General features: G+C 33.2%; 1 protein-coding gene across 2 annotated transcripts; it reads left to right on the top strand.

The window, feature by feature from the left end:
* Nucleotides 1–486: 486 nt before the first annotated feature.
* On the top strand, nt 487–12,243 carry LOC106663570 (transcription initiation factor TFIID subunit 1). Of its 2 annotated transcripts, none has more exons than XM_024226341.1 (29): nt 487–1,161; nt 2,616–2,840; nt 2,904–3,086; nt 3,147–3,266; nt 3,334–3,515; nt 3,588–3,775; nt 3,862–4,060; nt 4,140–4,380; nt 4,483–4,617; nt 4,698–4,921; nt 5,023–5,143; nt 5,214–5,355; nt 7,333–7,463; nt 7,557–7,778; nt 7,852–7,977; nt 8,151–8,284; nt 8,345–8,513; nt 8,575–8,725; nt 8,815–9,120; nt 9,178–9,371; nt 9,435–9,620; nt 10,291–10,533; nt 10,605–10,749; nt 10,816–11,109; nt 11,178–11,320; nt 11,393–11,515; nt 11,597–11,687; nt 11,765–11,911; nt 11,974–12,243. In XM_024226341.1, exons 1-29 carry the CDS (start codon nt 667–669, stop codon nt 12,183–12,185), a joined length of 5,472 nt encoding a protein of 1,823 aa, XP_024082109.1. In that variant the 5' UTR covers nt 487–666; the 3' UTR covers nt 12,186–12,243. The 2 variants fall into 2 exon arrangements, with proteins under 2 accessions (XP_024082109.1, XP_014243976.1); XM_014388490.2 differs by having other exon boundaries at nt 5,214–5,433.
* The last annotated feature ends 847 nt before the right edge of the window (nt 12,244–13,090 follow it).

The following is a 13,090-nucleotide window of genomic DNA, read 5'->3' as shown; positions in this document are numbered from 1 at the left end:
ATTAGCCTGTAGAATAAAGAGAAATATAGAATTAAATACTTTGCAGTTTTATCCCTTTTAACCTTAAGATATTTTTACAATTTACTATACACGTAATAACGATGATCGTGAAATTAATCGAATAATTTGATGTTGATTTTATGACTATTAAATTGTCGTTGCACTTAATCAAACAATCGATTATTGTTTTCTCTAGATTTAGGCCCAGATTTCTTTAGATTTATATAAAATTTAAGAAATAAAATACAGGATTATGACATAGGAGGTCTAAACATTGAACAATACTTTTTTAAATAGCTTAATAAATATTAAAAAAATCCATAAAGGAATTAAAAAGAAGAGCAAAACGAAAATAGATTTTTATTCCGTATGTTTTTATATTTGTAAATATTTAGTATTTTACATATATAATAGGTATATTTTCAATATATATAGTATATTTATTTGAAAATATTAAAATGCTTTTGTTTGGACTTCGATGTACTAAGTAGTAAGTATAAAAACAAAAGATTCGATTGTTCTGATATCGGGACATGATTAGTAGTTTACAGTTACGGCAGGTTAGTGAAGGCTAGAGGTGTGATTAAAGTTTTGTTTACTTTGTCACCCCACAAAAAAACAAATTGAAAATTTAAAGATATCTTTGTAAATACATCATTTGTTAAAATGGGCGATAGTGATGATGATTGTAAATTTGATTTGACCAACGTTTTGTTCGGAAACATCGATGAAGAGGGAAACTTGGATACAGACGTGTTTGACGACGAGTCAAAACGACACTTGTCTTCGCTCGCAAGGCTTGGTTTCGATTCGTTTTTGAGCGAGATCGTCGAAAACGAAGAGGACAGCGAAGCTGACGTGAAACTGGAAGAGGACTTCACCGTCAAAGACTCGGCCGCTGTCGATTATTCGGACATAAACGAGTTGGCAGAGGATATTTATGTAAAAGAGGAAAGCACGAGCGATTATGATGCCGATGATGAAGGTATGCCGTTTGCTACTGATGCAGACCTCATGCCGCCACCTCCTCTGCCTGACGGGAAGAGTCCCGAAGGCGATGATGACAAAAAGAAACTGGACACTCCTCTTGCAGCTATGTTGCCTTCCAAGTACTCGGGAGTCGATGTGGGAAAGTTATTTCCAGACTTTCGTGTTGACAAGGTAAAGTTGAAGGAATTATATAAAATCGGGGATTTACGAAGTATATTCTGGATTCATTAAAAAAAATTCTAACTTTATTTTATTAAGCGTACAAAAATATGTAATTTTTCTACATATTCTCCTGCCCTAAAAATACATTTTTCCCATCGGATTGGAGTTTGTTTCTTGCATCATCATAAAAACTCTTGACATGTTCTTGTAGTCATTGTAGCAAAATGCTTCCACCACTTTGTTGTCACATCCAAACACTGGCATCATAGTGCTTTAAAAAAAAATGAAAGTCATAAGGTGACAAATCTGAACTGTAGGGTTGATATTCTAACGTTTCCTATCCCATTGCATTAGCTGTTTGAGGCCTGGCATTGTCATACAGAACAATGCCCAATAACTTGCACATTAGTTGCACTTTGTTCATGGAGAAAGCCAACATGAAAAAACGTCTCAATGTTGGCCTCGGTTGTTGACGTTTTCATGCCCTCCAGAAAATTTTCGGGATCTTGACAGGGTTTTGTCTCTGTACCTTTAATCGGCACAAAATTTCAGCTGGATTAACTCCCTCCGTAGTGAAAACTTGATAATAATTTGATGCTCCATTAAAACTCGCATTTCTTTCTCACTCGTAGTTTCTATTGATATTAAAGGGGTCTGAGAGAGATGCGGTCAGTTCTCTCCTGTTCCTAATGATACAATATACCTCCACATCAACCCCTTTCAGGTCTATGGCCTCTCTGATATTTTTTAGAAAATCAGTCCCGTTTATATTTGATACACCCTCATATTGTTGATGTCTGTGGAGCCGTTTCAAATCATCTTGACCTGGATATCCTTGCTGCTTCAGTTTATCTGACTTACGTCGGCATGTCATCATGGGCTTGTTAAAGAGAGCGAAATGCATTTGACAGACCCAACTGTCAAGAGAAGGCAGACAGGACTGATCAGAAATGACAAAACTATTTAATTTTGTATAAAACGCTGCTTTACTGATTTATCACTCTCATTTTGAAATCATTAATGCGAGTGGTATAGTACTGTATAAAAATCATACATTTTTTAATTATGTGGGTTAACATTTTGAAAACCTAAACAGTTGTAAAGCTTCTAAACGATATTTTATTAGACTTGTCAATGTTTTCATAGACGCAGACACCACCTCCCCATCTCGACTTACAACCTTTTGAATTTTCCCTCTTTTTTTCCATTTTTGAAAGCTGAAGGTTGTGGGTTCGAATCCTGCTCGTGTCACTGACTGTTTTATCTCAACCAATACCTTACATAAAGATTCATTAATTGAAAGAAGTTATTTGGTCAATTGGAACACAAAATCTAATGGGTTTTCATAAATGTTTATACCAACGTATTCAGTGTTAGTAAACATTTTGGTGCCGATATGTAAAAAATTATGTTATTTTCCTCAATTAAATTTAACCATTAAGTAACATGATGAATTTGGGTAGGTACTACGATTTTCAAGATTGTTCGGTCCAGGGAAGCCGAGTAGCTTACCTAACTTGTGGAGAAATGTTAAGAAGCGGAGGAAAAAAAAGAGGACCAGTAGAGATCAACAAAATCAAAACTCTGACTCTGGATCAGATACAGACATCCAAAGACCCAAAAGAGGTTGGTCTTTCAACCACAAATCTTCAGAAACACCAGCGGAATCACTTCAATCAGATGATGAGGTAAGCTTGATGGCAGGAGGTCGCTTGTTTTGAATTTTAATTAATAAACATTTACTTTTACAGGTTAAGTTTTTGCAAACATATGAAGCTAAAGATGTAACTAAAAAGCCCGAGAATGGTGAAAACAACGATGTTGGGCCAAAAGTTGCAGATTGGAGATTTGGTCCTGCTCAGCTTTGGTACGATAAGCTGAAAGTACCAGAAACTGGAGACGGCTTCAATTATGGCTTCACTCCAAATGAAAAAGTAATTCTAGTCATTTATCATATTTTATAATCAATATTTATTTTCACATTATCTTATTAGGTTGAGGAAACAGCTGAACAACATAAAAGTTGTAACTATTCTGATGACGCTTTTCTTATGGTTAGTCAATTGCATTGGGAAGATGACATTGTTTGGAATGGTGACGACATTAAAAATAAAGTAAACCTTAGAAAACTTGCAGTTTACATTTTAAATATATTAATGTAGTAATGCTTTTTGATTTAAGATTTTGCAAAACTTAAACAGCAAAACTAATGCTGCAGGCTGGCTTCCAAGCAGTGCGAATAGGACAGCACAAGCTTTTAGCCAGCCTGGGAAAGGACTGCCACATATCTCAGGAGTTCGGCTTGCTAGTAATCAAATGGCAAATCAAATAGCAAGCAAACAGCAACAAAACAAACCAGCACAGTACTGTCATTCATTTAGATATAATTATTGTCAAAACTTTGTTTCATTCAGTTAAAAAATGAATTTTTTTAGTGCTGCTAATAAAGGGCGTTTAGAAGATAATACTGATGACACTTGGTATTCTATATTTCCTGTTGAAAATGAAGAACTTGTTTATGGTACTTGGGAAGATGAAATAATATGGGATTTAGACTCCATGATATCAATTCCTAAACCTAAAATTCTCACTCTTGATCCAAATGATGAAAATATCATTTTAGGTATTTTTTTTTATTTGTAACCTGGGTGCATGTGGGTGTTTAATATTAGAATTAAATTTCTAGTTCTAATTATGTCTATTTGTAAGGTATACCAAATGATGTTGACCCTGCTAAGCAACGGTTAGATAATGCTACTCCAGTGAAAGTAAAAATACCACATCCACATGTAAAAAAATCGAAAATATTACTTGGAAAAGCAGGAGTCATTAATGTGCTAGAGGAAGATTCACCACCTCCAACTCCAAAATCACCTGATAGAGATCCATTTAATGTTTCAAATGACAGGCATGTATATAATTGTTTTACATTGCTTGTAATAGTACAAATTTTGTTTATATACTGTTTTGTCCACATATATTTTTAGCCATTATATGCCAAGATCATCAGACACTGCTCTGAGATTGAAAGTTAGTGGTGGTAACTTGATTCAACATTCAACACCAGTTGTTGAGCTGAGGGTACCCTTTATTCAAACGCACATGGGCCAAGTAAGGCTTAGAAATTTTCACAGACCACCGATGAAGCGGTTTTCTCATGGAGCCTTAGCTCATCCAGGACCACATCCAGTACTACCACTACTCAAGCATATTAAAAAAAAAGCAAAGGTAGATTGATTAAAATTTCGTATTGTTGAAATTATTCATTTCATAGTATTTAAATTAATTTATTTTTAATTTTAAATTAATATTAATTATAATCGTTATAAGTTAAGGGAACAAGAAAGAGCAGCATCAGGAGGTGGTGACGTTTTCTTTATGCGGACCCCAGAGGACCTGTCAGGCAAAGATGGTGATTTGGTTTTGGTTGAATTTATTGAAGAACACCCTCCTTTGATAAATCAGGCAAGCAATCATAGGATGAATATAAAATATCTGCATTAAAAAAAAAAAAAAAAAAAAAATCATATTATTTTATTCACTAGGTTGGGATGTGCACTAAAATAAAAAATTATTACAAAAGAAGGGCTGGAAAAGATAATGGCCCCCAAGAATATAAATATGGGGAAGTTGCATATGCTCATACGTCACCATTCCTTGGAGTTTTACCTCCAGGAAAATCTATTCAGGCATTAGAAAATAATATGTATAGAGTACCAATATATGAACATAAAATTCCTACAACTGATTTCTTAATTATAAGGACGAGGTAAGTCATTTACTATTTAATTGTATATATTTTACCATGGAATAAGCACCTTATGTTATACACACAACATTGTTAAAAATTAAAATAATTTATTACTTCAGACATCAGTATTCCATACGTGAAATGGATGCATTATTTGTAGCTGGACAATTATGTCCTCTGTATGAAGTACCAGGGCCTAATTCAAAGAGGGCTAACAATTTTGTCCGTGATTTCCTACAAGTGAGTTTAAAACTTTTTGTACCTTAAATTGACATTAGTGAATTAATTAAATAATTAATCTTCATTGTAGGTTTTTATTTACCGTTTGTTTTGGAAAAGCCGCGACACCCCACGTAGGATACGAATGGATGATATCAAGAAAGCTTTCCCTTCACATTCAGAAAGCAGTATTAGAAAGCGTCTGAAACTTTGTGCTGATTTCAAGAGAACAGGTACTGAAGAGCTAAAATCCCGTATTCTGATCCATAATCCAAGAAACAATTCCTATTCCTACACAAAGAGACGAAACAGTAAATATTCCTCCTTTTTTTTTTCTTTATATTTCCTTTTATTCAATGTTTATTTAATCCTTTATCATTGTTTAATTTTTAATGTATATATTTCATTTTTACTAAGTTACTTATTAAAAAAACAAAAATTTTTTTGTATTATCAGATCAGCCATAAAAATAGTATTTTTATCTAGTATTGTGTTAAGAATGACAATGTTAGTCTTTGGGTTTGTAGAGAGAGCAAATCAGGGCTGATTTATTTATATATGGATATGTGCCAATTTTATAATAGTATTTAATTTAATGTATTAGTACATATATTATTAAGCAAAGAAAAGGATATTAATTTTTTTAAATTAATTAATTTTATACTAGGGTATTTTAACTACGAAGTTATGTGAACCCCGGGGTGCCGGTGTTTTTGAAAATTTTTGAAAAAAAGCCCCTATGTCAGGGCCTTTAGCTTGTAGTGAAGATAGCCTTAACTATTAAGATAGCCACTGATGCCTCTTGAATTTGCCTATATTTTAATAAACTGAAGTAAAAGTAAAAATTATAACCGAGAACTTAATATTTTCTTCAATTAGTTTTTTAAAATTTTTGTGAACATTTTCAGTAAGCCTTAGCTAGGTCCATCTTTCTGTTGATAGAAGGGTAATGGTTGTTGTTGGTGCCCGATTAGTTGATAGAAAAATCAGTTATTTTGTGTACAGACAGGTGGGGAGACATATACCCGATGCTGCCAATAAATGCCAATATAACTTGATTGCTTTCTTGTAAACTCCTTAGGTGGTATAGCCCTTTATTAACAAAGATGTATGCATGTTTATCTTCCTTCTCCCTATTACTGAGGTGGATTTTTGTGAAATTCACACCATTGTTAAACTAAAAAATAAAACTATAACTAACATTAGTCGGAAACCTTCTCTTAAAATGTGAATCTCTGGTGATGTAAATAAATAATTATAATTCTATAGGTTAAATAAGGGGAACTGTGGTGATTGAGAAGTTAGGGTGACCAACCTTATTTGCCATGGGTTCGAATCCGGGCATAATCCTTGGACTTTTAATTGAGAATAATTTGGAAAATAAATATTGTGAGATGATTGACCCCTCAACTGCAACACAATGAAATATGGAGTATTATTAAATGTGATCCAGCCCTCCTGTATAGCAGGAAATATTTTTTGTGTTAACTATAAGTGATAAAATAAAATAAAAACCAAAAGTGAATGTTAATTTTATAGAACACAAGTCACAATTAATTAAATGGTAATTAGTGTTTTTAAATAAATTAAATTACTTAAATTTAAATTAAATAGACTAGTTTTGAAAACAAGTGAATCAATTTAATTTATTTTATTTATGATTTTAATCCGTACTAACTTTACTGCCTATCTTCTACACTTTCCATCCTTAATACGATGGCCTTGAGACCCCCTTGTCCCGTAAGCCCTGACTGCCAGCATCAGCTGGTATCTCCTAACCTCTGTCCTCTGGGTGTTGTGCTAGCTGTAGTGTCAGTGTTATGAGAGAAAAAACTGTATAAGCACATATTTGAAATATGTATTTTTATATTTATATGCTCAAAATAATTTTTTTTAAAAATCATGTTTCTTATTTTTTATTTATTATTGGTTGTTTTTCCTTTTATTGATGAAAAATAATGATCTACAACCTGATTTTCTTTTCCATTATTTTATATAATTTTCTTTTACAGCTATGCATTTCGTGGGTTTTTTCCTGCTCCCTCTTCATGGCTACCTTCAGGGAGTTTGTATTTGATGGATGGCCCCTGAGATGCATAGCTCTAAAAGAAATAAATACAAAATAAAGGAAAAGAAAATCTGGTTGTAGAAGTTCATCACTCCTCTCCATTTACAAATTTATTTATTTTTTTAAATTCATTTTTTAATAGGCATGGATTCAAATTGGTGGGTCATCAAACCAGAATTTCGTCTCCCTACTGAAGAGGAAATCCGTGCAATGGTTTCTCCAGAGCAATGTTGTGCATACTTTAGTATGGTGGCTGCAGAACAAAGGCTCAAGGTATTTCCTCAATTAAATTTTTTGATTTTTTTTTTTACTTATTTGTGTAAATAGTATTTTTTTTACTTGTCAATTCTTCACTAAATTGCTAAGGATGCTGGGTATGGAGAAAAATTCATTCTTACACCTCAAGATGACGATGATGAAGATCTTCAGCTAAAAATGGATGATGAAGTTAAAGTTGCTCCTTGGAACACGACTAGAGCATATATACAAGCTATGAAAGGAAAATGCCTTCTTCAACTTACTGGACCTGCTGATCCTACTGGTTGTGGCGAAGGTTTCTCATACGTGAGAATGCCAAATAAACCAACAGTACGCTTAATTTCTAACATGTTGTAGAATGCACAGTAGGTCATGTTTGTATAGTAGAATATTTCCATTTTAGCAAAGTAAAGAAGAACAAGAAGCACAACCAAAGAGAACTGTTACTGGAACGGATGCTGACCTCAGAAGACTATCTCTGAACAACGCTAAGGCCTTATTAAGGAAATTTGGTGTCCCTGAAGAAGAGGTCTGTTGAAAAAAATAAAATTGCACCTTTTCACTCTTATTATTTTTTGTTTCTTTTTATTTATATTAAAAAAAAAGTGTACATGTCTCTTTATATATAAAAAATTACCCAAAAACTAAAATTATTCTACTTTGTAAGAAACAATTAATTGGTTATGTATTCTCTCATTTCAGATTAAAAAATTGTCAAGGTGGGAAGTTATTGACGTTGTACGAACGTTATCTACAGAGAAAGCAAAAGCTGGTGAAGAAGGCATGACAAAATTTTCCAGAGGAAATAGATTTTCTATTGCTGAACACCAAGAGCGGTACTTTAATTAAAATAGTATGCAAGAATAAATGATAAATGTTTAATCGGTGTTTTGTAGGTACAAAGAGGAATGTCAGAGGATATTTGACCTTCAAAATAGAGTATTATCTTCTTGTGAAGTATTGTCAACAGATGAAGGCGAAAGTTCTGATGAAGACAGCTCCGATATTGAAGAAATGGGAAAGAACATTGAAAATATGTTAGCTAATAAAAAAACTAGCACTCAGGTAAAAAAATACAATTGAGTATAGTTGAAAATAAACATTTTTTGAAAACAAATTCTTTCAGTTATCACTGGAGAAGGAGGAACAAGAAAGGCAAGAACTACGAAAACTCCTTATGATGAAAACTATTCAAGATCAAGACCCAAGAAAACTAAAAGATAAAAAGAAGGAGGATGAGGACACCTCAACTTCAAATACTTTTGCTAATCATCCTGGTATAAAGATTCATCTGTTATATATTTCAAATCAAATAATTAACCATTAAAATATTTAAAAAATATATACATTTATTCATTCATTTCAGGTCGTGTTTTAAGGATATACAGAACATTCAGAGATACTGATGGGAAAGAGTATACTAGACAAGAAGTGGTTAGAAAGCCTGCAGTAATTGATACATACTTAAAGATCAGGAGTACCAAAGATGAAGCATTCATTAAACAATATTCAACAATGGATGATCAATTGAAAGAAGAAATGAAGAGAGAGAAGCGAAGAATACAAGAACAACTAAGAAGAATCAGGAGGAACCAAGAACGTGAAAGAATCACTGGCGGCTCAACTTTTAATCGTCCTTCATTATCATCTGCTACATTGGCTGAACAAACAAGTAAGATCCGTGTAAATAATTAACTTTATTTTTAATAATTTTTACATTATGTTTTAGCATTATCCTCAACACTTTCAACAACACTTGAAGGTACATTAAGGGAAGGATCTCAGTCACCTCCTCTTTTGAAGTCAGGGTTTGTTAGGAACAGACCTCCATTATCGAATCCTACAACCCCACCAACACCAAAGAGAAGGAAACCTAGTAAGATAAAACCAGATGTTAAACTTAAATGTGGTGCTTGTGGTCAGGTATGCATCTTTAATAGTTTCCTTGCATACAAATTTTTTAATATGTTTTTTGTGGAATTGTAGGTTGGCCACATGAGAACAAACAAAGCGTGTCCAATGTATTCTGGTATGGACAAACCTCTTCCACCTATGAGTGTAGCACTCACTGAGGAGCAGGAGGAAGAATTTGAGAAACAGTTGAATACTGATGATGAAGATCTTGTCAATGTTGAAGGAACAAAAGTGAAATTGTCATCTAAACTACTGAAAGTAAGTAATATTTTATTTGAATATTCAGTTAACTCATAAAGAAAATATTATTAATAAAATAGTTAGCCTTTTGTTTCCCTAGGTCTTTTTTTATTGATTACAATAAGATGCATAATAATTGGTATTGTATTTAAATTATAAATGTTTTGCGAAACAAAATATTTTGTCACTTTTGTGGTAGGGAAGAGGTGGAAGACCTTTTTCACTTCCCAGCATTGTGCCTGGCTTATGTTAACTTTCAACTAGACTTACGACATAACATCTGTTGTTCCTGTACAAATTTCTTGATTTGTAATCCAATCTTGTAAAATGACAGAAATAGACATGGAAATTATTATTTAAATAAAATACTACTCCAGATGAAGGTTAAATTTTACAAAATTTAAATTTAGAAAAAAATTAAGATGTAAAATTTTATTTTTTGAGAACAAATTACATTTGAGCTTTTAAGAACAATAAAACTCCTCTAACAGTCATTTGACTTTGATATCTTTAACTTGTAAGTATGCGTAATGTGGGTTTTCTGTTGGTATTTTTATTTTATCTAAAAATTATAAATAGACACTTCATTATTATTTCTTACAATCTGGGTTTCTCCCGAGGTATACAGATCACAACTTAAAGCAAGGGGTCTATGATTTATTATTTCTTTTTTTTGTGCTTTTAACAGCATGCTGAAGAAATGAAAAGGAGGTCACTCCTTCTTAAAGTTCCTAAGGAAGCGATGAGTTCGAAAAAAAAGAGAAAGCCTGCAGCAGATATTCATTGTGATTATCTGAAACGCCACCAGAAACCTGCAAATAGACGAAGAACTGATCCAGTCGTAGTGTTATCGACACTATTAGAATCTATTTTGAATGAGATGAGAGATTTGCCAGATGTGCAACCGTTTTTGTTCCCAGTAAATGCAAAAGTACAAAAATATATTCATTGATTAAAAGAACTTGTTTTCTAGAAGTTTACTCTAAATCAAAACATTTCCAGGTTGTTCCAGATTATTACAAAATTGTGCAAAGACCAATGGATCTTCAGACTATAAGGGACAATTTACGTCAAAAGAAATATCAAAGTCGAGAAGAATTTTTAGCGGATGTTAACCAGATTGTAGAAAACTCTACTTTTTACAATGGTATTTAATTAAATAAGAAATACAAAATTGTGTTGTAATCAATAATGTCTTTTTTGTATTATTTAGGTGGGAAAAGCTCATTAACAGTTGCTGCAAAACGTATGTTAAGCGTTTGTGTAGAACGTCTTGGAGAAAAAGAGGAAAGATTGATGAGATTAGAAAAAGCCATCAATCCTTTATTGGATGACAATGACCAAGTCGGTCTTACGTATATTCTTGGCATTGTTGTTAACAATAAACTAAAAACAATGTCAGAATCTTGGCCATTCGCCAAACCGGTGAACAAGAAAGTTGTTAAAGATTACTACAATATAATAAAAGAACCTATGGACCTAGAAACAATTGAAAGAAAAGTTAGATGTGAGTACAATTTTAGTTCTGTAATAACATATCATTATACATAAATATAAAATTGTATCTGCGTTTAGTGCATAAATACCATTCAAGAAATGAATTCCTTGCGGACGTTGAAAGAATACTTAACAATTGTATTCTTTATAATGGAAAAGAATCCCCATTTACACAAAAAGCAGAAAATCTTGTCCGTGTTGCAAAAAGTACTTTGGACGAAGTAGGAATTTTTTGTTCATTTTTTTTCATTTGTTAATAATTATTTAATTTTTTTTTATATTTATTTTTTAAGTACGATGAGCACCTTGCTCAATTAGAACAAAGGATTAGTGTAACACAAGAACGAGCACTTGAGCAAGCTGATATGGATTCACTAGGGCCTTGGCTTGGTCATGAAGATGACAATCCAGAACAGGTAAACATAATTTATAATATGACCTCAGCCAATAGTGTATACTGTAATGTATTTTTATGTCATATTATTCTCAATTTTAAGGGTGTTTCCAATCCTGATGATTTCGATTTTATGAAAGTTGAGGGGTCTGAAGAAGTCAACTTCAAGAAGGAACCAGGTGTACTTGAAGAAGGTATGTTTTCTTTCTTAAAAACCATAAATATTTTCTTAGGTTTCTACTAAAGAACTATAACAAAAACAAATTTGCAGATCTTCAATTTTCAAGTGAAGAAGAGCAAGAACTAGAAGAGGTCGGGACTTATGAAACAGAACCCATGCCAGACGATGACAGTCAACAAGTTGCTGAAGCGATGGTTCAATTAGGGAATATTGCATACTACACTGAAACCCCACAAGGTATGATTTGGTTATTTTGTACTAATTGTGCAACACACATAAAAAACATAATTAACTTTTAGATGAGAGCATGGATGTAGATCCCAACTATGATCCATCTGATTTCCTTGGAGGGCTAAAAAGGGATCAACCCAGAGAAGAGATAAAAATTCAAGATGACCTTGCAGTGAGTGAATCAGATGAAGAGATGCCTCCAGAACAAACAACAGTTCCAATTGAAGCAACTTCAGTTCTACCCCCAGATCCTGTTGACGATGAAGGCCTCTGGTTTTAATTATTGTATATTTGTAAATATTTTTTTCTCTTGTGTTTTATGTTATGTTTAAATGAAAAATAATTATATTTACACTTTTTCAAATGGAATTTTTTCACATAGGTTATCAAATTTAAAGATAAAAAATAGTTTTTCTTTCCTTTTTTAAATTTGTAAATACTTACAATTAATTAAGGTTTTTAGTTGAGATAAAAAAGACAATGGCACGAGCGGGATTCGAACCCGTGATCTTCGGCTAGATACGCCGCTGCTCTACCACTTGAGCTATCGTGACCTCGATCCACTCGGACACTAACTTCCCACCTCAACCTCATCTTTTTTTTCCCCTCCTTTTTGCCATTTTTCAAATGTCGTGTAATCGAATTTTTTTTTTTTTTTTTTTTTTTTTTTTTTTTTTTTTTTTTTTACAACGGATACCAGGGACTGGAGGAGTTCCCTCCTGAGTACTGCAGCTGAGCTGTATAGCTTATTGTACTTTCTCCCTGGCTCCATATTTTGGGGGAGGGCTCGTAACACAAATGTGAACTTGAGCCCCCGTTGAACCGGTATTCTTCCATAGAAGAAACCCATTTTTGAAGGGGGATGGGACTAAATTCAGGGTCGCTGAGATCCGATCCCACCCCTTCCATTGATGAGTCCCGTGTCAATTTCTTTCAATTGCGGCCACTGGTCCGTCCCCTTAGGCGTCAGAAAAAGTTCAGAGGCGACGGTGGGGATCGAACCCATGACCACGGGATCTACTAGCCAAGAGTCTGATGCCTTAACCACTCGGCTACCGTGGCCCCCTACTATACTACTTTAGCTATATATCTCTTTCTTGTACAATTGTTAAAATTAAATCTGTTTTCATTAATATTAAAGGATGGCCACCTTTTTATTATAGTAGTTTCTTAAAGGCTCCATTT

The sequence above is a fragment of the Cimex lectularius genome, unplaced genomic scaffold, assembly GCF_000648675.2.
Source record: "Cimex lectularius strain Harlan isolate CLEC.00 unplaced genomic scaffold, Clec_2.1 scaffold80, whole genome shotgun sequence".
NCBI classification, from domain to species: Eukaryota; Metazoa; Arthropoda; class Insecta; order Hemiptera; family Cimicidae; genus Cimex; species Cimex lectularius.
The sequence above is the reverse complement of the archived record's forward strand: the minus strand, read 5'-3'. Positions and strand labels throughout refer to the sequence as shown.